At 30.9% G+C, this 25312-nt stretch overlaps 1 protein-coding gene across 2 annotated transcripts in view; it reads left to right on the top strand.

The window, feature by feature from the left end:
- Positions 1-25312, top strand: part of LOC145261118 (SKA complex subunit 2-like) — a 92203-nt gene that overhangs the window by 42885 nt on the left and 24006 nt on the right. For both annotated transcript variants that reach the window (XM_080119361.1, XM_080119360.1), the window contains 2 exons: positions 601-725; positions 14434-14477. In XM_080119361.1, the coding sequence (XP_079975487.1) occupies positions 601-725; positions 14434-14477 (169 nt within the window). The remainder of the gene's footprint in view (positions 1-600; positions 726-14433; positions 14478-25312) is intronic.

Here is a 25312-nt window from a genome sequence, read left to right as displayed (position 1 = left end):
TCAGTTTTTCAACTATTTAAAGTAAATCAGGTCATGACGTCATGACACATGCGTAGACCCAGTCGTCGTCACGAGAGGACCATTTTTGTCGATTCGGGGTCAAAAAATGAACGTTTTTCGCCAATTTTTCAATATTTTTTGAGTGAAGGCTGGAGCTTCAATATGATACCGAGTTTGTGAATTTTCGTTGTGTCTGTCGAAAGTTTTTAGCGGACACACAAACACACATACAAACATACATACATACACACATTTTCACTTTTATATATATAGATTATAGGGGAAAATCTGCTCTACACAATCGTATAAAGATTATTTTTTAGTAAGTAAATGACTGTAATATATTTTGCCTCTTAAATTCAAACAAGAATGGTGCCATTTTTAAGATGCATTCATTCAATCTACATTTCATATCTAAGCATGAAAATTCAAACTTAAGTGTTACATGGACATTACCTCTCGTAGAGACAGTTTGACACATCGAATAGGAGATAGATCTATGCAAGCTTAAGCATGACAGAGCAACAGATTCATATACAAAAGATTTTGAGATATTTAGATGTATGTTTTATTTTATTTGTTTGTGTTTTTTTTTCACAGATTTCCCAAAGTCTCCATCTACAAAACGAAAAAATTTAACAGAATTCCTGCCATTAACAGAGGAGGAGTTTAATCAAGTTTCTAATCTTGTACGAGGTAGAGCCAAGTTGGAAGATGTTAATAAAGTGAGTTTTTCTCTTGTCAAAATGGCAAATCATAATGCAATTATTTTTTTCTTTTGCTCTGCATCTTTATAAACTAATAAAGATGAAAATAATTTACTAAAATATCTCAAAATTGCAAATTGATTAATAGCAACAGTAAAAATCCTATTTAGTTAATAATAATGAAAGTTTCTGTAGAAAATGATGTTTATAAAAGACATGCACCTTGGATTTTGATGTTAAATCTAGTTTAGCTCATGCTATTAAAATATTAACCAGATTATGGAGATGCATTTTTGCCAATTTAAAAATAAAAATTCTGAAATATATCACCTAAAAATATAAGCCTTTCTGCTAAGAACCCTTACAGATTTTTAAATGTTGATGTAGCTATAAAAATGTAATTTTATTTATAACTAAAATATTGTTTATTGGTGAAGAACAGGTGAGAAAAAAAACAATGTTGTATGAAGAATTTTTCTTAACAAAATATTAATTTGAATTTATGTCATTTTAAAATGCTTTTAAAATACTAAACAGACTAGAAATATGATTGATATTAACAGAAAAATGCAATTTTAATGTCACCATCTTTAAAAAAGAAACAAGATCCACTCATGTGCTGAATCCAACAAACTATAGTGAAACCTACTTCTTCACATGGCTCTAAGTGCTGGTCGTCATGAAGATTAAAATGTTATGCAGGATTTCAAGTTTGACCTGATAATGTCTGAAAGATAAGGAAAAATACTCTTTTCTGATACATGTAAACAACAATGCTGAGAAAACAAGATGGAGAGATCAGTCGAAACAAAAGTTATTGGATACTCTACATCAAAATCAGACTTCGGACTACGTTTTGCAAATCAAACAGAAAACTCCTAACAATATTTACTGGCCAGCTCCTAATTATACAAGATACCTTCCACCATACCGATTCTCTTGGATTTCCCAAGCTTGGATTCTCAGAACTCTGCAAAACCCCCGGAAAATATCACCCTTTAACTAACTTAACCCCTTCCCTTGCGTTAGATTGTACAGCGCATACATCTAGTTCCTTAACTATCATTAAGACCTGTGTGATTTTTCTTTCACATCCACCAGGGCGCCCGAGAATCAAAACAGGCTATCTCACATTTATACCTCTCTAAAAATTTAACACGCTATCTTGTTATACTATCATTCCTGTTAGGGACTAATCTACTGATTAAATTGCTATATTATTGGCATCTTTATTTTATTCCCTCTTTTTTTCTTTTTCTTTTGCCTTCCCCTGGAATGAATCAATATAATGGAACCCTTTTTCTATTATAACCATCCGCTCCTGTGTTAGGAGGGCATTCTTTGTCTCTCCAAAATTGTGCACTTTCCAACTCTCTTAAAGCACACAGAGTGGCTCCATCCACAATTGTACCTTATGTGGAGAGCATGGTTTTCTCCCCTAGTTGCAGCTACAACCAGCGATTTTAGCCCATAGCATGCAGAAAACAAATTTTCCTCTAAAGGAGGACTTCCCATTCTGCCTTCCTGCTGATTTACTTGAAATAGGAAAAATCATGACGAAAAAAATACTTTGTCAAACACTCTTGAAAACAATAAAATATTAAACTGTGTACATAAATTCAACATCGTATTACTCCTCTCTAAAATTCTAATTTGTATGCTGACCTACAAATTCTTCTAAATTAATGTTACATGAAAAGTTGTTTTTGCTATTCAGTTGACAAAATATTAATAACTAGCAAAACCCGTGGATATTCCATTGACTGAGAAATATATTTAATCAACAAAGATTTTGATAAAGTTGATATTTTTCTAGGAAGCGCAAAAAATTAGTTTTTTGGGTCAGAAAATCATTAACATTTCTATGAATATGATGTCTATTTATTTTAAATTTAGAACTGACCCAAATCAAATAAATCAATAAGTATTAATAAATATTCAGAAAGTAATATTGTTTTACATAGTTTAATTTACAGCATCTTTTGGCAGACAATGTTCTTTTTTTCCCTATTTCTTTTGAATGTTCTCTTTTTTTACATAATTTTCCCTGACTTCTTCAATAAAGAACCGTTGCATATTGAAATAATAATTCCTTTTGCGCACCATCACAACAATGATCATATATTATTGTTGTAATAGTATTTGAAAATGAGGTTACATCAAAGGGAGCTTCACTCATATTTTTGTCCAGTGTTGCCAGATTGGCCTTTTTAAAGTCAAATCTTGCAAATTTGGCTTTTTTTTTAAGCAATTTGGTCAATTGGTAAAAAAAACTAAATTTTCAAACCAATAAAATATGCCCAAATTTGCCTACATTTAGTTTTGCTGCTTTGGGATAAATTTTACTTAGCTTTTTTTATTGCATGGTTGTCTCTCCTGTGGCCTTGCCAGGTCACTAATATATCTATATTACCACCTATTTCGGCAATTTTATGTTCTAAATCTCAGCAACTATTGATTAGAATTTAACAAATGAAGGCTCGTTGGAAAGGTAATGACCTTAAATGTGTAATGAGTTATATGAAATTTGCCCTTAAGGTTGCATATTAAGGAGATCGTTTATCAACCCGAACCTATTTTTGGCACTTTTATTACAGCCATAAAATGTTTCAATCATAGTCATTAGTTTTGCATATGAATTACAAAATATCTGATATTTCCCCAAAACCTCTGGCCTTGATGGAGGTGAGATTAAAACTTGCTATGGTTTCAAATGATCTGAAATAACAGCAAGAAGAGGCTTGATATTTTTGTCTCATATGTTATCTCCCCTTTTTGGTTTTCATACATAAAGTAAATTTCACAGTGCATAAGGATTATTTGATACTGGAGATATTGATAATCGTACTCTATTTCCAAAAGAGGGGAGATATAACATATGAGAAATATTTGGAATCAAGTTATTTGTTATTTCAGATCATTTGAAACCAAAACAGTAAGTTTTAGTCTCCTTTCCATCAAGGCCAGAAGTTTTGAGGAACTATCAGATATTTTGTAATTCAAATACAAAACTAGGAAAACAAATGACTATGATTGAAACAATAGCTGCTGAGATTTGGAACTTATAAAATTGCCAAAAAAGGTGGTGTATATATATATATATATATATATATATATATATATATATATATACCCGTAGCTAAATTGCATATTGAAATGCTCTTATCTTTTGGTTATATGGGATGAAACTACAAGATTATAATTGGTCAACCAACTTAGTCGGATTTGGACCTTTGAATTCACCCTTGTCCATTCATTCCAAAAATTCTCAATGACTACTCATTTAATTTTTCTGAAAATTTGCATGAAGTTACAACTAGGCAAGGGCGGAAATGTAACATTCTTGGATTTTTATAAAACTTTTGGTTGCGGCCCCAGGGAGGGTAAAAATGGCCAAAAATAGCACTTTTCGGGGCAAAAAATATTTTCCAGCCATTAGATTTTTCTGAAAATTACCCAAAAGAGGCAATTTTTATTTTTGTCCCTTTCCTATTAAAAACCTCGTGTTTAACGCTGTGCTCGCAGAGAGGCAAGTAAATAGGAACATTAGATTTTTGTTTTACAAACAATTTTCAAACATTTTTTGAATTGAAGCATCATTGGATTTCTTCTTTTTTTTTTGTTTTACAAACAATTTTCAAACATTTTTTGAATTGAAGCATCATTGGATTTCTTCTTTTTTTTTTGTTTTACAAACAATTTAACGGAAAGAAGTCACCACAAGAGGAAAATAGAATTTTAATAAAAAATTGAATTAACATAAAACTAAAACAAAATACTTTTAATTATTGTTAAATTATTATTATAACATAAAATTATAACAAAATACTTTTAATTATTGTTAAATTATTATTATAACATAAAACTAAAACAAAATACTTTTAATTATTGTTAAATTATTATTATAACATTAAACTATAACAAAATACTTTTAATTATTGTTGAATTAGGTTGAAAAGTTGCGTCCATTATTGGTTGTTCAATGAAACCCAACAAAACAAAATGGACCCACGTATATAATGCATAAGTATCTTCTATTTTGATACTATAAATGTTTTTACAATTTTATTTTGATAAAATGTTATTTAGTGCTTTTGCATTTAAGGACACGCGCTATTTGTTAAATAGTATTTACAAGTTAAATTCAAGTTTTACAATATCATTTTTATTAAATTGTTAGGTGAAAGTACAGAATAGTTACAAGACACCCTTCCTCCCCATGTTAAGTAATAGGTTTCTAAATATTAACGTTAATATTTCAGCACGAGTCGTTAAGTGCAAAAGTACATGTTATTTTTGTAGCATTCGCTCATGAACACCAATTTCACAAATTTCATTTGTTTTTTAATAATTAATCTTCTATTTCCTCGTTTTTTGTAATTTTTGAATCTGTAAGTATTACCATGACAATTACGTAGCATTTATTTTACGTGAAATTTAATATTTTGTTCGCTCGAATTATATAGAAACACCAATTGCCTGTTTACCACAAAAAGTGTGGCTTCTTTTTTGCATTTGGTCTTTTTTTCTGAAACATTTGGCCTTGAAAAATAACCATAGTCTGGTAACTGTGTATCTCGACTCGTGTCATACATAAGTGTGAAAGCCGCTATAATTTACTCTTTTTAAGTTATCATTTTTATTATTATTACAAACATGATTTAGGTAGAGATAATTTTTTTGGAAGAAATGCCAAAATCTCTAAATAATTTATGTGACTGAAATAGGAATCAAATGTTTTTACAATTTTATTTTGATAAAATAAATGTTATGTGGTGCTTTTGCATTTTAGGACACATGCTATTTGTTAAATAGTATTTACAAGTTGAATTCAAGTTTTACGATATCATTTTTATTAAATTGTTTTCTTAAACATTTATTAAAAATTAAAGTATATTAAAAATAATCATAGTCTGGCATCTGTGTATCTTGGCTTGTGTCATACATAAGTGTCAAACCCGATATAATTTACTCTTTCTAAGTTATCATGTTTATTATTTATTTTATTATTTTATTATCATTATTATTTTTATTATTACAAACATGGTTCAAGTAGAAATAATTTGTTTGCAAGAAATACCAAAATCATTTCACTCTAAAGAATTTATGTGACTGAAATAGAAATTAATATGGCAACCTGGCAAATTATTCTTTTTTTTTTTTTTCATTTAATAATAAAAATTATCAGCATTACTCGGTTTTCTAAAGTTTTCAAATTTATTTCTTTTTCATTTGAACAAAATTTTTATAAATTTGATGTATTCTGGTTAGTTAAATTGTTTAAAAATTTTTGGAGATGAGGATTGGTATTTTGATTGTTTGGACTATTGTTCTCATCTTGGTAGTTGTTCTCTCAATAGAATCTTTTCCAACCTTTAGATTTTGCTGAAAATTACCCAAAAGCAAGACCATATCTGGAAACGTAATATTTTACCCCGGGAAAATTGTGGGGTCTTGAGCTCCTGGGTATTTTAACGGTAAAAAAACACCCCTTTTGGGGCTCATTTTTATTTTCCTCCAAAAATTCATACTTGCACCTAGCTAGGAGTTTTGAATGGTACCGAATGCAAAAGAATGCATCGTTTGTCATAAAATGATGTCATTTGGTTGTTTTTCCCTCATGTTTTACATCAGGCCAGGGGTTTAAATGGGGAAAACAACCGAAATCAGTCGGGGGACCATTTAGTTTTTGGTTTGTTTTATTCTATGGTGAAAATTTTATGACAATTGTTTAAAAAAACCCTAAATTTTCAAACCAAAAAAATATGGCCAAATTTGCTTAGATTTGTATATATAGTGTCTGGGCTGGCAGCTTCAGTTTTGGTGCTTCAGTTGTTTCTCCTGTGGCCTTGCCAGGCCACTAATATATACTAGCAGGCTGTCTGACATTGCTTGGCTGTAAGTTACGCTTAAATATGATATTTTAATTCATGTAGATTATGTATAAGGAACGGTCGATTATTTTTATTGAGTGGCTTCTAACTTTACCTATGAAATGGGAAAAAAATTTTCTTGGTGAATTTTCCAATGTTTAATAATGGTGTTATATGATAAAAGGGCTGTCCTCTTTTCATGTAAGTAAAAAAAAATAGGGAATTAGTTAAATGTAAATATGAAATAGGATAGTCAAGGATTCGAACTTGCGAAGCTCGACTTGGAATTGAGAATTTCAATCATAAGTTAAAATAAATACAGAATGTTACTGAAATAAGGAATTGCAATTGTTTAGCTTACATATCTGTATATGGAAAAGGAATGTAATAATGAAATTTGTTTCTGTGAAAATTAAAATAAGGAGTTTAATCGTCAATTGAAATTGTAAACATATTTTGTAAAGAAGTTATTTGAAAAATAGGTTACTGAACTCGGGGTCATGTCAAGTCTGGCAACGTGACGCATGTCATCCAACGTGCTTTATGAGCACATGTTTAATCATGCGATGACGTGACGAGTTCTCAATATAGGTAGAGTTTTTAAATGCAGTCTTAGAGAAGAGGAGAAGAGTCGGGGAGAAAGAGCCAAGAGAGAGAGGTCAGAAACGGCTGGAAGCGAAAGGTTAGAGAAGAAATAGCCATGTAAAGAAAATTTGAATTCCTCAAGCGAAATCATGGACCAGTCATGAAATAAAGGATGTCATCATCTTTGCGTATCTGCGTCTTCATGTTGTGATTCAACAGGATAGGTATTGTCCATTTATATTATAAGAACTTTGTGAAAATCATCATCTCAAAAATAGGTAAGAAATACATGTATCATTATTTATAGAAACACTCCCGTTTATACAGAACTGTCTCTCTCTTTATATATGCGTCCAATATGCTATCTCTTACAATATGAACATCTTAAGACATATGAACACTCAACACATGAATAAACCTAAGACTGTCTCTATCACTCTAAGACTCTTACAACATGAACAACAACAACAAATATATAAGTCGTCATCTAAATAAGAACAGCGAAACATATACACATATTTGGTACATCTAATAATAACACCCAGTATATAACAATGGTAGTTAAATAAAAAATATTTTTTTATCTTTTTTTTTGATTTTGAATACATATTAGTTTTTTACATATAAATAAATTTAATTAAATTACAGGCGTCCAAAGTTAAGGAACATGGAAAATTAATACAAACTTTAGCAATTTTAATAACGACTTAACAAAATGTTGACTCTGAATATTCAAAAAAATCTATCTAAAATCTATTTAAAAGAAAAACAGCTTATTTGTGACCATTATGATGAAAAAAAGGCCGTAGGGGAGATTGCTTAAATATTGAAAAGGTGCAAAGGCGTTGTTTTTCGGGTTATTGAAAATAGAAAAAAAGGTTGAAAATTGACTGAAAAGAAAAAAATCGGGCTGACCCCAAATAACAACTAAGAGGGAGGATAGAAAAATCACTCGACCATCTCGTTCTGATCGTTTTAAAACTGCGACTTCGATATTCCGGGATTTTACATCCAAAACTGGACAAAAAATCTCCCGGCAAACAATCTCACGAAGATTAAACGAAGTTGGATTATTTTCAAGAAGTCCATGCTCAAAGCCTTTAATTTCTATTAAAAATAAAAAAGCCAGATTGTTAATCACCGAAAAACATTTGTTTTGGGAAGAAAAAAAAAAATGGGAAAAGATTAATTTTAGTGATGAATCTAATTTCAATCTTTTCGAATCACACAAAAGAAACATGTCAGAAGAAAAATGGAGAAAGACTGTCCCCTAAGTGCGTTAAAAGTACAGTAAAATTTGGAGGCGACAGTATAATGCTATGGGGCATGATATCTTCAAAAGGAACTGGCCCCCTTGTGAGGATTCATGGAAAATTTAATGCCCGAATGTACAAAGAATTGATTAGAGAATATGTGGTTCCTAATCTTTCTGATTCTGATATCTTTATGCAAGACCACACACCATGCCATAAAGCAAAAATAGTTTTAGAAGAGGTAAATTTTTTTTTTTTTTTTTACACAGGCATCACCACATTATCAAGGCCAAGAGGCCACTCAAGGATAAGGGTTAAAGAGTGTACAGTAGAAATTGGAAAATATAGTAATCATTAGTAATGAAAATTTGGTAACTTATATGGAACGGCTCATCAAGAACTTATTTACGTTAGACTTGAAGACAACCATATTTTACTCAGCCGGAAAGCAGGAAAACGGAAGACAATTCCACAGGCATGCAGTTCTAAGAAAGAAGCTTTGTTCATGGAATCTACATTTAGGTTTAGGCATATATAAAGAGTGGGGGGGAATTATTGATAGTGTTTTCAGCTAGACGAGTGTTTCTTGTGAAAGTTTGGCGAGTGGGGACCATAGACTGAAGCTCAGTCGAACAGTTTCCATGAAAATAACAATACATCAGAGAGCAGCTCGCAACATCTCTTCTGTGAGATAGAGGTTGCAGGGAAGAGAAAAGGACATCTCCTACGAGGCTACAAAGTCTATTTTGAACTCTATCAAGGCAGGACAAGTTCTTTCTAGCAGCTCCTGCCCAGATGTGGCAACAATATTCCATCCTTAGACGTACCTGGCTCTTATATAGATCGAGAATTGCATCAGCAGTGAGATATCTACTGGATTGATAGAAAGATCCCACCATTTTTCCAGCGGTCCTGGCAACAGATTTGATGTACATGTTCCATTTAAGATCAGGAGTAATTGTCAGGTCCAGAAGCTTGTCAAAACTTGAGGCCTCTTGAAGACGAGAGCCATTCATTTCAATTGATGCCAGATGTGGATCAGAATGTTGATGATGTAAAGAGAGAAGCTTGGTTTTAGATGCATTAAAAGTAACCAGCCACTCCTTTCCCCATTGTACCACATGCTCAAGATCAGAGGAGAGAGAATCTTAGATGTGCTACCATAAATGGTAATGTCATCAGCATAAATGTCTACAAATGATGTAAGGATGTGATTCGGAAGATCATTAATGTAGATCAGGAAAAGAGTTGGGCCCAGAATGGACCCCTGAGGGACACCAGCATTGATACTGTGAGCTTCTGATTTTTGCCCCTCAACTACTACTCTTATGAACCTATCAGAAAGAAATGATTTAATAACTAAGAAGACATTTCCAGCTATACCAAAGCTTAGAGATCTTGTGAAGTAAACCTTTATGCCATACCCTATCAAAGGCTTTTGATATATCAAGAGCAATTGCCCTAGAAAGGTTGCCTCCGTCGAGAGATTTGCTAATCCTATGAGATATAACTGTAAGCACATCTGCTGTAGATCTAGCAGAACGGAAACCATATTGAGTGTCACTAAGAAGATTATTTTTGTTGAGATGGTTGATTACTTCTGTATTTAACATAGATTCTAGCAACTTACTCATGGCGCACAGGAGACTTATTGGCCTGTACTGAGAGGGGGATGAGCGATCACCTGAATTCTTAAATACAGGGCATACTGATGAGATTTTCCAGGGTGATGGGAAGCTATTCTCCTTAAAACAATGTTTAAACAGTTTTGTAAGTATGGGCGCTAGCTCTGGTTGAAGTTTTTTGAGTACTATAATTGGAATACCATCAGGGCCAGTTGCTTTACTGGAATCAAGGTTTTTGATTAGCTTGGCAACATCACGTACAGATATATGTATATCACATAGCATGTTTTCTGATACAGGAGGGAATATTGGGGGTTGGTGGCCTTGGTTGCAAAGGGTAGAATTAGCTGCAAAGTTCTTGGCAAAGAGCTTGGCTTTGTCTGATGCTGACAAGATTACCTCAGGTCCATTGATGATAGTTGGGATAGAGCACACGCTTCTGTTCAGGATTCTGTTTGCTGTTTGCCAAAACTGGTGGGAACCAAACCGCTGCTCAGCTACTTTGGACGACGGATTGAGCATACAACTCTCTTGCGTTCTTTATTACTTTCTTACAATGGTTGCTGGCAGTCCTGAAAGCGCCTTTAGTTTCCATACATCTATTATGTTGGAAGCAGTGGAAAAAGTGATTTCTGTGCGCAATGGCAGCAGCACATTCTGGAGAGAACCATGGCTGGCTGTTAGGTTTTTGCTGGAACTTTTTCGAGGGTATGAAATGGTCTATACCTACAATTAACCATTCCGTCAGGTCTGATACTATATAGGGCACATCCTTTTTAAACATGGAACGCAGAGGTAGATCCGATATAAATGTACAGAACCTATCTCAGTCAGCATTAGTGTATCGATATACTGTACGATGGAGAGGTACGTCTGAGGACTTATTACATTTCATTTTTATCTTAATTGATACAACAGAGTGGTCGGAAGATCCAAGAGGAGACAGAAAAGAAACTGAACATAGTTCAGGGCAAGTTGTGAGAAAAAGGTCTAGTAGACTCGCATACTGGCCGTCATTGTCGGGCACACGGGTGGGTTCGTGAACAATCTGAGTGAGATCATAAGCAATGGAGAAATCATGACAGAACCTCCCCTCATCATCGGTCTTGTTTGAGTGGGTCAACCATTCGAAGTTGTGAACATTGAAGTTTCCACATACGTGAATGTTAGCTGAAGGATAAGCAGATAGGACTTGGTCAATTTTCTCAGATATGCTTTTAAAGATAGTAACTCTGCTGTTGTGGAGGCGATAGAGAGTAAATATAAATGCAGTAGTGTGAGCTAATGCAACCTGGAAGCACATATAGGGTAAGTTAGGATTTTCTCTGGAGATGTCCTTACCACATGGAAAGCCATCTTTCATATAGGCACATATTCCATGCCCATGGCGATCTAGGGGGTCAGATTTAGAAGTTAAGTTAGAGTAACCTTTAATTGCGAACACTTCTAGGGAAATAGCCTGTCCAATGCCAGTTTCACTTAAAAATAAAAGGTCTGGTTTAGTCTCCTGTAATTGGGTTTCAACCTCTGGAAGGTTAGAACGTAGACCCCTGATATTGGAGAAGGAGGCATGGTAGTAGGGGTCTTCGTTGGAAGTTGGAGAACCGGGTTTAATCAGGTATTTTTTATTGAAACTTGTCATGATGGAATTTTGGAATTTGTGGACTAGGTCGTCAGATTTACTTAGAGCAGGACAGAGAGGGGAAACTATGAAAGAAAAAGAAACGAAGAATTTTTTTTTTTTTTGTAGAACATGATAAGATTAAGCCGTAACAATTACCCACTAATATGGCATCGAGAGACCCCATCAGAAGCTACTGCATGGTCCAGAATCCATTCACCAAATGGCAATACAACAGCCCAGTACTTTGCACCTGCTGATAGGACAGCCTCCTTAGTGGTTAATCCAAGGTTCGGGTCCCTGACTATCAGGCGGATAATGTCAGCCCAGATAAAACGTTTACCTCCAGCACCCTTACTAGTGACATGGCTACAAGGATAGACATAGAAACAGAAAATTTCCGCCATCTCTGCCAACTGTTCGCGCAAAATACTGCCAACCTAGAAAACAGCTTTTTCTTCTCTCTTTGTCAGAAAAATCACTCATTAAAAAATGAGGACTGAGGGACAAATAAGGAGAAGCGAGAGTAACGGGAGCTACCGATAACGCATCTACAATGTGTTTTCTACACTCCATTAAAAACAAAAAAAAGACAACCTATTAAGTATCATACTTAATAAAAGTCCAACGGACATGTTTAAGGGAAAGTATGGTGATAGATTCCTCTCTCACGAACTAAAAATGAATACAATTACCTAATCTATTTTTGCAATCAACTTGGTAGATAAATAAACATTTATGGATGAGAAAAAAGCTAGCATTTAATAAAACAGAAATACATAAATTAAATACTGAAGTAAAATGTAGTTATTAATATTTGAATCTAAAAATAAAAAGTATGATTAATATAGAAGTCACTTATCTCGAAAAAACACTTCCATCTCCAAAATACAAACTGTAGAAAAAAATTTAAGTTTTAATAACAATGGCGTTCAAAAGACTTTTTTTTTAAAATTAACCGTTAAAAGAAAAGCGTGATCTTATTCTGGACTTTTGCTAGTCGCGTTTTTAGAAACTTGAGATATAAAAGAAAAGCCGGGGGGGGGGGGGGTCTTCCGAAAGTTAGTTTGTGACGTTATAAGTAATTGCGAGATAAAATGAAAGCAGGTCTAAAGGGGTGGGGACTGAAAGGATAATATAATGGATTGAGTCTATGCAATATTTAAGATCAACTTGATAGATAAATAAACATTTATGGACGAGAAAAAAGCTAGCATTTAATAAAACAGAAATACATAAATTAAATACTGAAATAAAATGTAGTTATTAATATTTGAATCTAAAAATAAAAAGTACGATTAATATAGAAGTCACTTATCTCAGAAAAAACACTTCCGTCTCCAAAATGCAAACTGTAGAAAAGAATTTAAGTTTTAATAACAACGACATTCAAATAGATTCAATATTTATGTTATGGATTGGCCAGCTCAGAGATCCGACCTTAATCCAATTGAAAATGTTTGGAAAATTATTGGTGATAAGATCACATAAAAAAAACAAAAAAATCTTGATTATTTATGGGAATGTATAAGAAAATCCTGGAATAATATTTCCCCTATAACATGTGAACGATTAGTTCTGTCTTGTAGCAAAAGATGCCATTGTGTGATTGAAAACAAGGAGATTTTCACTAAATACTGAAAGGATTCTTTGTTTTTTTCATTAACAATTTTCCCCGTTACTTAACTTTTGGACATCTGTAATTTAATTGAATTTATTTATATGTAAAAAACCAATATATGTATTCAAAATCCAAAATAAAAAAATATTTTTTATTAAACTATCATTATTAAACATTGGAAAATTCACCAAAAATTTTTTTCCCCTTTTTCATAGATAAAATTCGAAGTCATTTAAAAGAAAATGATCAACCGTACCTTAACTTTTGGATGCTGCTGTATAGCAAGATCAAAACTTAAAAAAAATATATATTTATGACTTGGTTGCTGTCAGCTAAAATTGAAAGAAACATATACAACTCTCCACCCTTGTTCCTTAGCCTCTGAGACCTGCCTATATGCATATATATATATATATATATATGCCATATGTATATATATATATGCCTTTGAGACATGCCCATATGTATGTATATATATATATGCCTCTGAGACACGCCCATATGTATATATATATATGCCTTTGAGACATGCCCATATGTATATATATATATATATATATATATACATATATATATATAAAAATTCCCCTGTATCTCTTTTTTAAAAGATGGAATTACCCAATCGTTGAAGACAAGATACATGCAAGCAAGATGCACAGTGTTATAGTTTTATATATTCGTCTTGTTAGGACCTGTTTATCTGTATTAGAAGACAGTAACCATCTTCTGAAAATTGAAACTGTAATTCTCAGTAGAGATGATCCTTAAGAATTCTTAATGACAGCTACTAGATCGTGGCTGATGGAATAAAATCAATCTACCACTTTGGATTAAATAAAGAGTTCTGTGAAAGGTTTTGCATGGATGTGCAAAAGTTTTAACAGAACTCCTTATTTCAACAAAACATATCTTAAAAACGTCACTGATTACGTTGGCCAAAATGTTGTAAAAATAACATCGAACATTAGTCAAAACGATCCAAATTATGCTCATCTCAAATGTTCCAGGATACAAACAGATGCTGGAACATTTGCAAATAATTAAACTTCACTTTATCTTAATTTGTTTTTCTCATGATTTGATTATAAAAGACAAAAAGATTCTTCCAAATTTCAAGAATTGATGATTTCCTAAATTTTTTTTTTCAGTGTTACAAAATTCTCTGGCAACATTTCAAAGAAGAAAAAAATAAGTAAGATGTATTTTTTTTATTGATTTCATTTATTTTTAATCAAGCAAAATATAAGAATGTAACATCATTACATGTGAAGTGTTCTAAATTGTGTTTAAATAATTACATTTAAACAATTCAAATAAAATCTGACTCTAGATACGCATCTAATGTCTGATCATTAGGATTGGTCATAATTTAAAAAAAAAATGGCATACAGCAATATGAAATATAGTCATTCACAGGCAACTATTTTATTGTTGACTGACTCATTGGTGTGGCTAGATGTAGTGAGCATATCAACGTGAAGATGAAAAATCTGATTACCAGGTTAGTTTCAATTTTGTCCAATGTCTTGTTGAGTTAACAAACCCACTATTGGTAGTGGCAGAATTTATATCACCTAAATGAATTTTTGTATTTGTTTATAAACTTATGATATTGGTAGTTAAGAAAGCTCATTTTTTTTTTTCTTTTATAGAAGAGTATTGTATTACATTGAATATTTCCTGCACTAGAGTGTTTCATCCATAGAGTGGCATGTATTTTTATAAAATCTAGGAATCCACAGAAAGCTATTTTGTTGGGTCATGACTATCAGTGTGGCTAAATATAACAAATGTATCAACTCCATTCAAAACACTGATGTCAGATAACTTCTAACTTTAATGATGTTGGATTTTTTAACATCTGAGCTAACAAATTCAATAAGAAACTGAGGACTCTGATTGAGAAGTTAGAATAGACTATTAACTATGAAAACAATCCTAAAATGTAAATCTATGCTTTTGGCCTGATTATTTCCCTTTGGAATGAAACACAAGTGTTTCTGTGTAGCTGTTCATATGTATATTTTTATACTACCACACATATTGAGCACTATTGAAGAAAATATTGAAAATATATAAATAATATATTATTTTATTATATGAGTATGTAGACATGAAACATTAAGTAAATGGGTTTTATCTTAACACAGTTTCATGTTATATCCGATTGTTAGAAATGTATTCATATCCCACACATCTGTATACATTTCAGTGAATGCAGACTCAACTAACCTGAGTTAAATTTTAAGGTTAAATTTCCATCGTAAATTTTTTAAATTTATTTGCCATGATGATCTTGAGAATGTTAACTTTATGATTAAATGTATGGATAACGATTTTGACTTGTGTCGCAAATCCTATTGCAATTAATTTAGCATTATTGATTTTTTCCTTTTAGATAATTGTTATTTTATCAACTTGCATGAAAAGAGATATGTAAAAGATGCTTAAAACCATTTGAATTATGCAAATACCATCAGTAGTTCAAAAGTTATGAGAATTTTAAGTGCCAAAATTTAGGCTTTTCTTTGGACATTTTTCTTTAGAAAAAGTGGGCTAAATTATGGAACTCAACATTTCAAGAAATTCGGTAATTTCGCCACCATTTATTTATTTTTCCAACCTATTCTCATGAAACTTGGCACTCGTATGTAAAATTGTCTGCTCTTTCTGATTATGCAGTCAAATCTGATGTATCTCTTTACCATAAGCCATGAATTCAGATGTTCTTATTTCAACTTTTTTTTAAACTGGCGCATGGTATCATACAGTGGGTGTCTATCCATGAACAAAACTAAGTATTATAGTGGTATTTAAATATAGCTTTATTGAGTATAGGCATTTTCCTGCCTCCCCACCAAAGGACAGCTTAATCCTTGGTGTAGTCATTGAATGCTTAAAGAGCATTCATCGCCGGTATTTACTACTCCACTCAAAGATTAAAAAAAAATAAATTGAGTAGATATGAATTAATTTCAGAAATAAATCGAAGAAAATTTTTCATATAGATTTTGGATTTCTGTAAAAGATGGAAATTCCCATAATCAACCAGAACTTATGAATTTTGGGACCAGTCCAATTTTCAGTTTTGTAAATCCTCGCTATCTAGCCCAAAATATACCCCTATTTTCTGAGATGCAACTATAAATCGTACTCTCCTTGATGTAACTTTCACAGTACCAGGATACCAGGAATCCTGATAAGCAACAACTATATATTCACCAGTTGATGGTAGTTTTTGTCATTTCTATTGTTGTTTTACTGAAAATTCAATTATGTAAACAAAAAAATAAAATGGTAATTTTTTACCTTGTTTCCACCTTAACATTTAAAATGATTACTTCTATAAGTTTTAGGGTATGCTGAAAACGAATATCGCATGTAAATTTTCTGCAAATAAGTTTTCCGGATATTAAACAATGTTATCGCTGGTGGCGATCTTGGTATGCGCAAACGCAACACCGAGAAACTATGCACAAACCCGCATACCAAGATGGCCACCAGCAATAATGTAAGAAATGATATTGCTTAATATCCAGGAAGCTACTCATTTGCGGAAAATTTAAATGCGATATTCGTTTTCAACATACCCAAAAACCTTTAAAGGTAGTCATTTTAAAGAAAAATGTTAAGGTGGAAACAAGTTAAAAATCACAGTGCAGTTCTTTATTGAACCGCCTAATTATTATTATTATTTAGATATCCTCAGTTAAAAAAAAAAACAGGTTTGTTTTACAGATTCGAAAAAATGGTCTTGACAATGAGTTAAAATAAATTCAAGTTTCACAATATATTTTTTATTTAATTGTTAGGTGAAAGTACAGAATAGTTAACAAAACATCCTTCCTTCCCCATGTTAAGAATGGGTTTCTAAATAATTACGTTATTATTTCAGCATGGTAGCATAAGTGCACAAGTACCTTTTATTTTTTACTAGTGGGGGGTACACGGCATTGCCCTGGTGTTTAGAAGTGTGTGTTGAGGGGGGAGGGGCAAAATAAAAGAATAAGCGAAGTAATAAGCCTGTTTAAATATATAAAAAGAAAACGTTACAACTTAAAAAAATTTAAAAAAAAACAAAAAAACGCGAAAAAATGGCATGAATAACCCTGTTTCAATATCGTATTGTTTGGAAATCAAATTTGAAAAACTTGAAAATCTTTTTTAATTGACAAACTCAGAATAAAAAAATGACTAGTCTAGTAAGACGAAAGCAGAAAAACAGTTTTCGATTTTTAAGAGAATACTTTAGTCAGCTCAGCGCATTAGAATTAGAATTTGAATTTCTGTAAAAGATAACATTTTAAAGAAATTTCCGCACAATTAATAATTATCAAATATTTACATATTATACATGAAATTATTGTCTATATGAAAATGGATAATATATGCCAATTTATCTTATCAATTTTGAAATATTCTTTGTAAACTTTGCTCGGTCATAACTTTGCTTCCTGTGGCATAAAAAAAAAAATTAAACACCAGTAGAAATGGACTTCTTTGTTTATATAGCCTGTAAAATTTCAGCCATATCCAATCAAATTTAACCCCGCGCATTGTATCCAAACGTAACATATAAAGTGTAAAGATTGAAAAAACAGTTTCCCTTTTTGTTGTCGTCATTTTTTACTGTCTTTTCATTTTTCACTTGGAGCATAAAAATATTGAACGCAAAAAAGCAAAATAAATTAACATCATTGGAATGCTTATTTTATTCTCTTTTTCCAGCAATGTAATTCTTTTAAAAATTGACCAACAAATAAAAAAATATGACTTGTTGAAACACATTAGGTATGTAATATTGCCGATGTCCACAAAAATACAACATATGCTTGTAATGGTAATTAATTGCATTTATATTTGCCTTCTATCGCCCCCGCCCCCAACAACAGTTGAGTTACTATCTTTAAGAGCATATCTGAGAAAATTGACCTGTCTACTCATCCTTCGGCTTACATCCACATCTGTGGAAACTTCAATGTTCACAATGTGGAATGGTTAAGCCACACAAACAAAACAGATGATGAGAGGAGATTCTGTCATCATTTCTCCATTGCTTATGACCTCGCTCAGATTGTTCACGGACCCACCCATGTGTCCCGTCCCTGACGGTCAGTATGCAAGTCTTCTAGACCTTTTTCTCACAACTTGCCCTAGCTATGTTTATCCTCTGTTCTGTCTCCACTAGAATCTTCCAACTACTTGGTTGTCTCAGTTAAGATAAAAACAAAATGCAATGTCCTCAGACGTACCTGTCCATCATACAGTATATCGATACTCTATAGCTGACTGGGATAGCTTTCATACATTTATGTCAGATCTACCTCTGCATTCCATGTTTAACAAGGATATGTCCTCTATAGTATCAGACCTGATGCAATGGTTAATTGTAGGTATAGACTGCTTTATACCCTCAAAATTTCCAGCAAAAACCTAACACCAAGCTGTGGTTCTCCCAAGAATGTGCTGTTGCCATTGTGCACAAAAATGCCTTTGTCCATTGCTTCCAATGTAATAGATGTACTGAGACTAAAGCCGTTTTTAGGACTGCCAACAATTATTGTAAAAGAGTAATAAAGAACGCAAGAGAGTTGTATGCGCAGTCCTTTAAATCCAAAGTAGCTAACAAATAGCAAACAGGATCCTGAACAAAAGCATGTGCTCTATCCCAACTATTATCAATGGACCTGAGGTAATCTCATCAGCATAAGACAAAGCCAGACTCTTTGCCAAGAACTTTGCAGCTAATTCTACTCTATGCAACCAAGGTCGTCAACCTTCTGTGTCAGAAAACGCGCTATGTGACATAGAAATATCTGTGTGATGTTGCCAACCTTGATTCCAGTAACTAACGGCATCCCAATTATAGTGTTGAAAAAGCTTCAACCAGAACTAGCTTCCATACTTACAAAGCTGTTTAAGTGTTGTATTAAGGAGTATTGCTTCCCAACATCCTGGAAAACCTCATCAGTATGCCCTGGATTTAAGAATTCAGGTGATCAGTCATCTTCCTCTCAGTACAGACCTGTGTGTCATGAGTAAGTTGCTGGAATCAGTATTAAATAGAAATGTAGTCAACCACTTAGCAAAAATAACCTTCTTAGTGACATGCGATATGGTTTCCGTTCTGCTAGATCTGCAGCAAATGTGCTAATGGTTATATCTCATAGGATTAGCGAATCTCTTGATGGAGGCTTCCTTTCTAAGGCAATTGCTCTTGACATATCAAAGGTCTTTGTTACGGTATGGCATAAAGGCCTATTTCACAAGATCTTCAGCTACAGTATAGCTGGGAATGTCTTCTCAGTTATTAAATCATTTCATAAGAGTAGTGGTTGATGAGCAGAAATCAAAAGCCCACAGTAGTCCCTCAGTGGTCCATCCTAGGCCTCACTCTCTTCTCTATCTACATCAATGATCTCCCAAATCACATCCTAAGATCATTCGTGGACATTTATGCTGACGACACTACCATCTATGGTAACACATCAAAGAACGCAAATGACCAAGTTCTCTCTGATTATTTCTCCCCTGATCTTGAACACTTGGTACAATGGGGAAAGAGGTGGCTAGTTACTTTTAATGTATTTAAAATCAGTCTTCTATCTTTACATCATCAACGTTCTGATCCCCATCTGGCATCAATTGAAATGAATAGCTCTCGTCTTGGGGAGGCTCCATGTTTTGGCAAGCTTCTGGGTTTGACCTTTACTCCTGATTTGAAATGGAATACGTACATCAAATCTGTTGCCAAGGTTGCTGGAAAAATGGTGGGATCCTTCTACCACTTCATTAAATATCTCACTACCGATGCAATTCTCTATCTATATAAAAGTCAGGTATGCCTAAGTACTGCTGCCACATCTGGGCAGGAGCTGCTAGAAGCAACTTATTCTGCCTTGACAGAGTTCAAAATAGACTTCGTAGCTTAGTGGGGGATGCCCTTTTCTCTTCCCTGCAACCCTTTTCCAACAGAAGAGACATTCTGGCGATTGCTGTATTGTCTGGTTGACTGCTGTACACTCTTAACCCTTGTCCTTGAGTGGTCTCTGGGCCTTGATGGGTGGTTATGCCTATGTAGGAGGAAAAAAAAATCTACACCATTAATGATTACTACACTACCACCTTACATTTATTAACCCTTATCCTCTAGTGGCTTTCAAGCCTTGATAAGTGGTAAAAAAAATCATTTAGGAACAAAAATGATTCAGAGTTAAAACAATTTTCCTTATGTAATAATACCATAGTATCCTTAATGTATGTACATACATGCGTCACTGTTTGTAGATTATCAATTATTTAATCAGGAGATCCTATTTATTAAAAAGGGAGGATAGGCATAATAGTATATAACTACACTATTATAATGTTCATAGAATGTGATAACCTACTAGCCTCCTTTTTAATAAATGAGATCACCCAATCACCAAAGACGTAATGTAAAAAACAAAATTGTAATAAAAAAAATGTTGTTATTAGGCCATATGTGAAACTAAAATATACCTTCTTCGTCTTCGGCTAGGAATCAAGGGTAGTGTTTGTTCTATCTAGAGACAGTATAATGATATTGTGGGGTTTCCGTCTGCGCTGTGCATCCATACAATGGAAATATATCACAGGCTCCTTAGGATATTAGAGATGTATAATTATAATGCTAAACATGGCAAGTGCTCGGCTGAGCTTCAATCTAGTACCCCCCCCCCATCAAACTTTCACAAGAAACACCTGTCTAGCAGAAAACACTATCAATAATTTCTCCCACTCTTTATCTGTGCCTAAATCTAAACGTAGATTCCATGAGAAAAGCTTCTTTCTTAGAACTTGTTGCAATATTTTGGACCTATTAATGGGGTATGATCCCACACAGTCGGACGATTCTATTTATAAACGATGCTGCTAAGAACTGACGAATCAAATTAATTCACGTTCTGCTACAAACCAATCAGGAACCAGAATTGCTTCATAAATATTAAACCTTTTCTGGAGCAATTTCACATGTTCTTCCCTGGGTTTCGACACGGTAAGAATATTTTGTTCTGTGGAACTGTCTACTACAAACAAGTCACCTACCAGGACTTGTGTGTAACAGCGAACCATCTGAAACTGTTCTGAAACTCAAAATGGCTTACACTTCTAGACATGGCAAGTGCTTGTCTGAGCTCCAATCTATGGTCCCTCCTCGCCAAACTTCCACGAAAAACACTTGTCTAACTGAAACCACTGTCAGTAATTCCCCCACTCTTTTTTGTGCCTAAACCTAAACGTAGATTCCATGAACAAAGTTTCTTTCTTAGAACTTCACGTCTGTGGAATTCTCTTCCATTTGCCTGTTTTCCAGCTGACTACAATTCAAGTCGCACATAAATAAATTCTTGATAAACCGCCCCCTTTACCAAATTCAAAACTAATGATTACTACGATATTACCCATTGACTACTATAAACTCAACAACCCTTATCCTTGAGTAGCCTCTGGGCCTTGATAAGTGGTGATTCCTATGTAAAAAGAAAACAAAAAAACTTATTTTAATTGCATTAGTTCTCTTCCTATGTAAATTAACAATTTGAAATGTTACAAAAAAGACGTGTTCAAAAATGAAATACAATGCAAAAATTTAAAGCAATAAAAATGATGTTTGCATATTTCATTATTTACTTTTTTTTACTTATTAAGATTTAAATAAAATATATATCTATTTATATATCTGCATCTATATACAAATTCCTTTTTTTTTTAATTTGTTTAACTTGATTTTTAAAGATTCTAAGTTGATATTTCCCTGCGGAGTACTATAAGAAAGAAGGTGCTGATTTAAAATTTCCCAATTATGTTTTTATTCCTTTGTGTTTCAAAATATGTTTAGACAATGTATTTAAATTAGTTATTTCTATTTTCAAATGTCATCACATGATATATAACAATAAATTGAAATTTCATTCAATGAATTTTTGTTAAAATTCAATTCTTACTAGTAGTAATTGGCGTTCAAACATATACCAATTATTAATTACTTTTATAAATCTCTATCTCAAAGGATATTGAGCTCTTTGTATTTGCAAGGTCTGCTGTCTTGACTCTGATCTCTTCCAACTCCATGAGGATTATTTTTCATGTTATTGATGTATAAAATGTGTCTAGAAATTACATACAAGCTATAAATTCATAAAAAAAAAGAGTTGTGTCTTGAATGTAAAAAATACTATTAGAATGTTTAGATTCTACTCACTATTATTAACTTAGATATATAGTGATATTTTCTATCTACTGTTTTTGTTTGGGGAAAAAATTGCTAAGTTAACAAAACAGACTAACTTGACTGTCAGTAGTTTATTTGAAAGTATTTATTTTGATACATTTACATTATTATATTTATTTTGACCTGTTCACATTATATTTATTTGGATTTGTTTCTATTATAATTATTTTGACACATTTAAATTATTTTATTTATTTTGAAAACATTATTACATTTATTTTGATACTTTTACGTTATTACATTTATTTTGATACTTTTACGTTATTACATTTATTTTGATACTTTTACGTTATTACATTTATTTTGATACTTTTACATTATTATATTTATTTTGATACTTTTACGTTATTACATTTATTTTGATACTTTTACATTGTTATATTTATTTTGATACTTTTACATTATTACATTTATTTTGATACTTTTACATTATTACATTTATTTTGATACTTTTACATTATTACATTTATTTTGATACTTTTACGTTATTACATTTATTTTGATACTTTTACATTATTACATTTATTTTGATACTTTTACATTATTATATTTATTTTGATACTTTTACGTTATTACATTTATTTTGATACTTTTACATTATTACATTTATTTTGATACTTTTACTTTATTACATTTATTTTGATACTTTTACATTATTATATTTATTTTGATACTTTTACATTATTACATTTATTTTGATACTTTTCCATTATTATATTTATTTTGATACTTTTACATTATTACATTTATTTTGATACTTTTACGTTATTACATTTATTTTGATACTTTTACATTATTACATTTATTTTGATACTTTTCCATTATTATATTTATTTTGATACTTTTACATTATTACATTTATTTTGATACTTTTACATTATTACATTTATTTTGATACTTTTACATTATTATATTTATTTTGATACTTTTACATTATTACATTTATTTTGATACTTTTACATTATTATATTTATTTTGATACTTTTCCATTATTATATTTATTTTGATACTTTTCCATTATTATATTTATTTTGATACTTTTACATTATTACATTTATTTTGATACTTTTACATTATTATATTTATTTTGATACTTTTACTTTATTACATTTATTTTGATACTTTTCCATTATTATATTTATTTTGATACTTTTACATTATTACATTTATTTTGATACTTTTACATTATTATATTTATTTTGATACTTTTACATTATTATATTTATTTTGATACTTTTACATTATTACATTTATTTTGATACTTTTACATTATTACATTTATTTTGATACTTTTACATTATTATATTTATTTTGATACTTTTACATTATTACATTTATTTTGATACTTTTACATTATTACATTTATTTTGATACTTTTACATTATTATATTTATTTTGATACTTTTACGTTATTACATTTATTTTGATACTTTTACGTTATTACATGTATTTTGATACTTTTACATTATTACATTTATTTTGATACTTTTACGTTATTACATTTATTTTGATACTTTTACATTATTACATTTATTTTGATACTTTTACATTATTACATTTATTTTGATACTTTTACATTATTATATTTATTTTGATACTTTTACATTATTACATTTATTTTGATACTTTTACATTATTACATTTATTTTGATACTTTTACATTATTATATTTATTTTGATACTTTTACGTTATTACATTTATTTTGATACTTTTCCATTATTATATTTATTTTGATACTTTTCCATTATTATATTTATTTTGATACTTTTCCATTATTATATTTATTTTGATACTTTTAAATTATTACATTTATTTTGATACTTTTACATTATTATATTTATTTTGATACTTTTACTTTATTACATTTATTTTGATACTTTTCCATTATTATATTTATTTTGATACTTTTACATTATTACATTTATTTTGATACTTTTACATTATTACATTTATTTTGATACTTTTCCATTATTACATTTATTTTGATACTTTTCCATTATTATATTTATTTTGATACTTTTACATTATTACATTTATTTTGATACTTTTACATTATTACATTTATTTTGATACTTTTCCATTATTACATTTATTTTGATACTTTTACATTATTATATTTATTTTGATACTTTTACATTATTATATTTATTTTGATACTTTTACATTATTATATTTATTTTGATACTTTTACATTATTACATTTATTTTGATACTTTTACATTATTACATTTATTTTGATACTTTTACATTATTATATTTATTTTGATACTTTTACATTATTACATTTATTTTGATACTTTTACATTATTATATTTATTTTGATACTTTTACGTTATTACATTTATTTTGATACTTTTACGTTATTACATGTATTTTGATACTTTTACATTATTACATTTATTTTGATACTTTTACATTATCACATTTATTTTGATACTTTTACATTATTACATTTATTTTGATACTTTTACATTATTATATTTATTTTGATACTTTTACATTATTACATTTATTTTGATACTTTTACATTATTACATTTATTTTGATACTTTTACATTATTACATTTATTTTGATACTTTTACATTATTACATTTATTTTGATACTTTTACATTATTACATTTATTTTGATACTTTTACGTTATTACATGTAAAACTAATGTAAAAAAGGTACAAAAACTTTTTAGAACAAATTTCTCATCTTTTAAAGGAAAAACATTAAATAAAACATTTTATTTAAAAAATAAAAATATATGAACAAATATTGAACC

The sequence above is a fragment of the Euprymna scolopes genome, chromosome 37, assembly GCF_053919585.1.
Source record: "Euprymna scolopes isolate OS-2025 chromosome 37, ASM5391958v1, whole genome shotgun sequence".
In the NCBI taxonomy this organism is placed as follows: domain Eukaryota; kingdom Metazoa; phylum Mollusca; class Cephalopoda; order Sepiida; family Sepiolidae; genus Euprymna; species Euprymna scolopes.
Note: the sequence above shows the minus strand (reverse complement) of the source record. Positions and strands in the feature narration are given on the sequence as shown.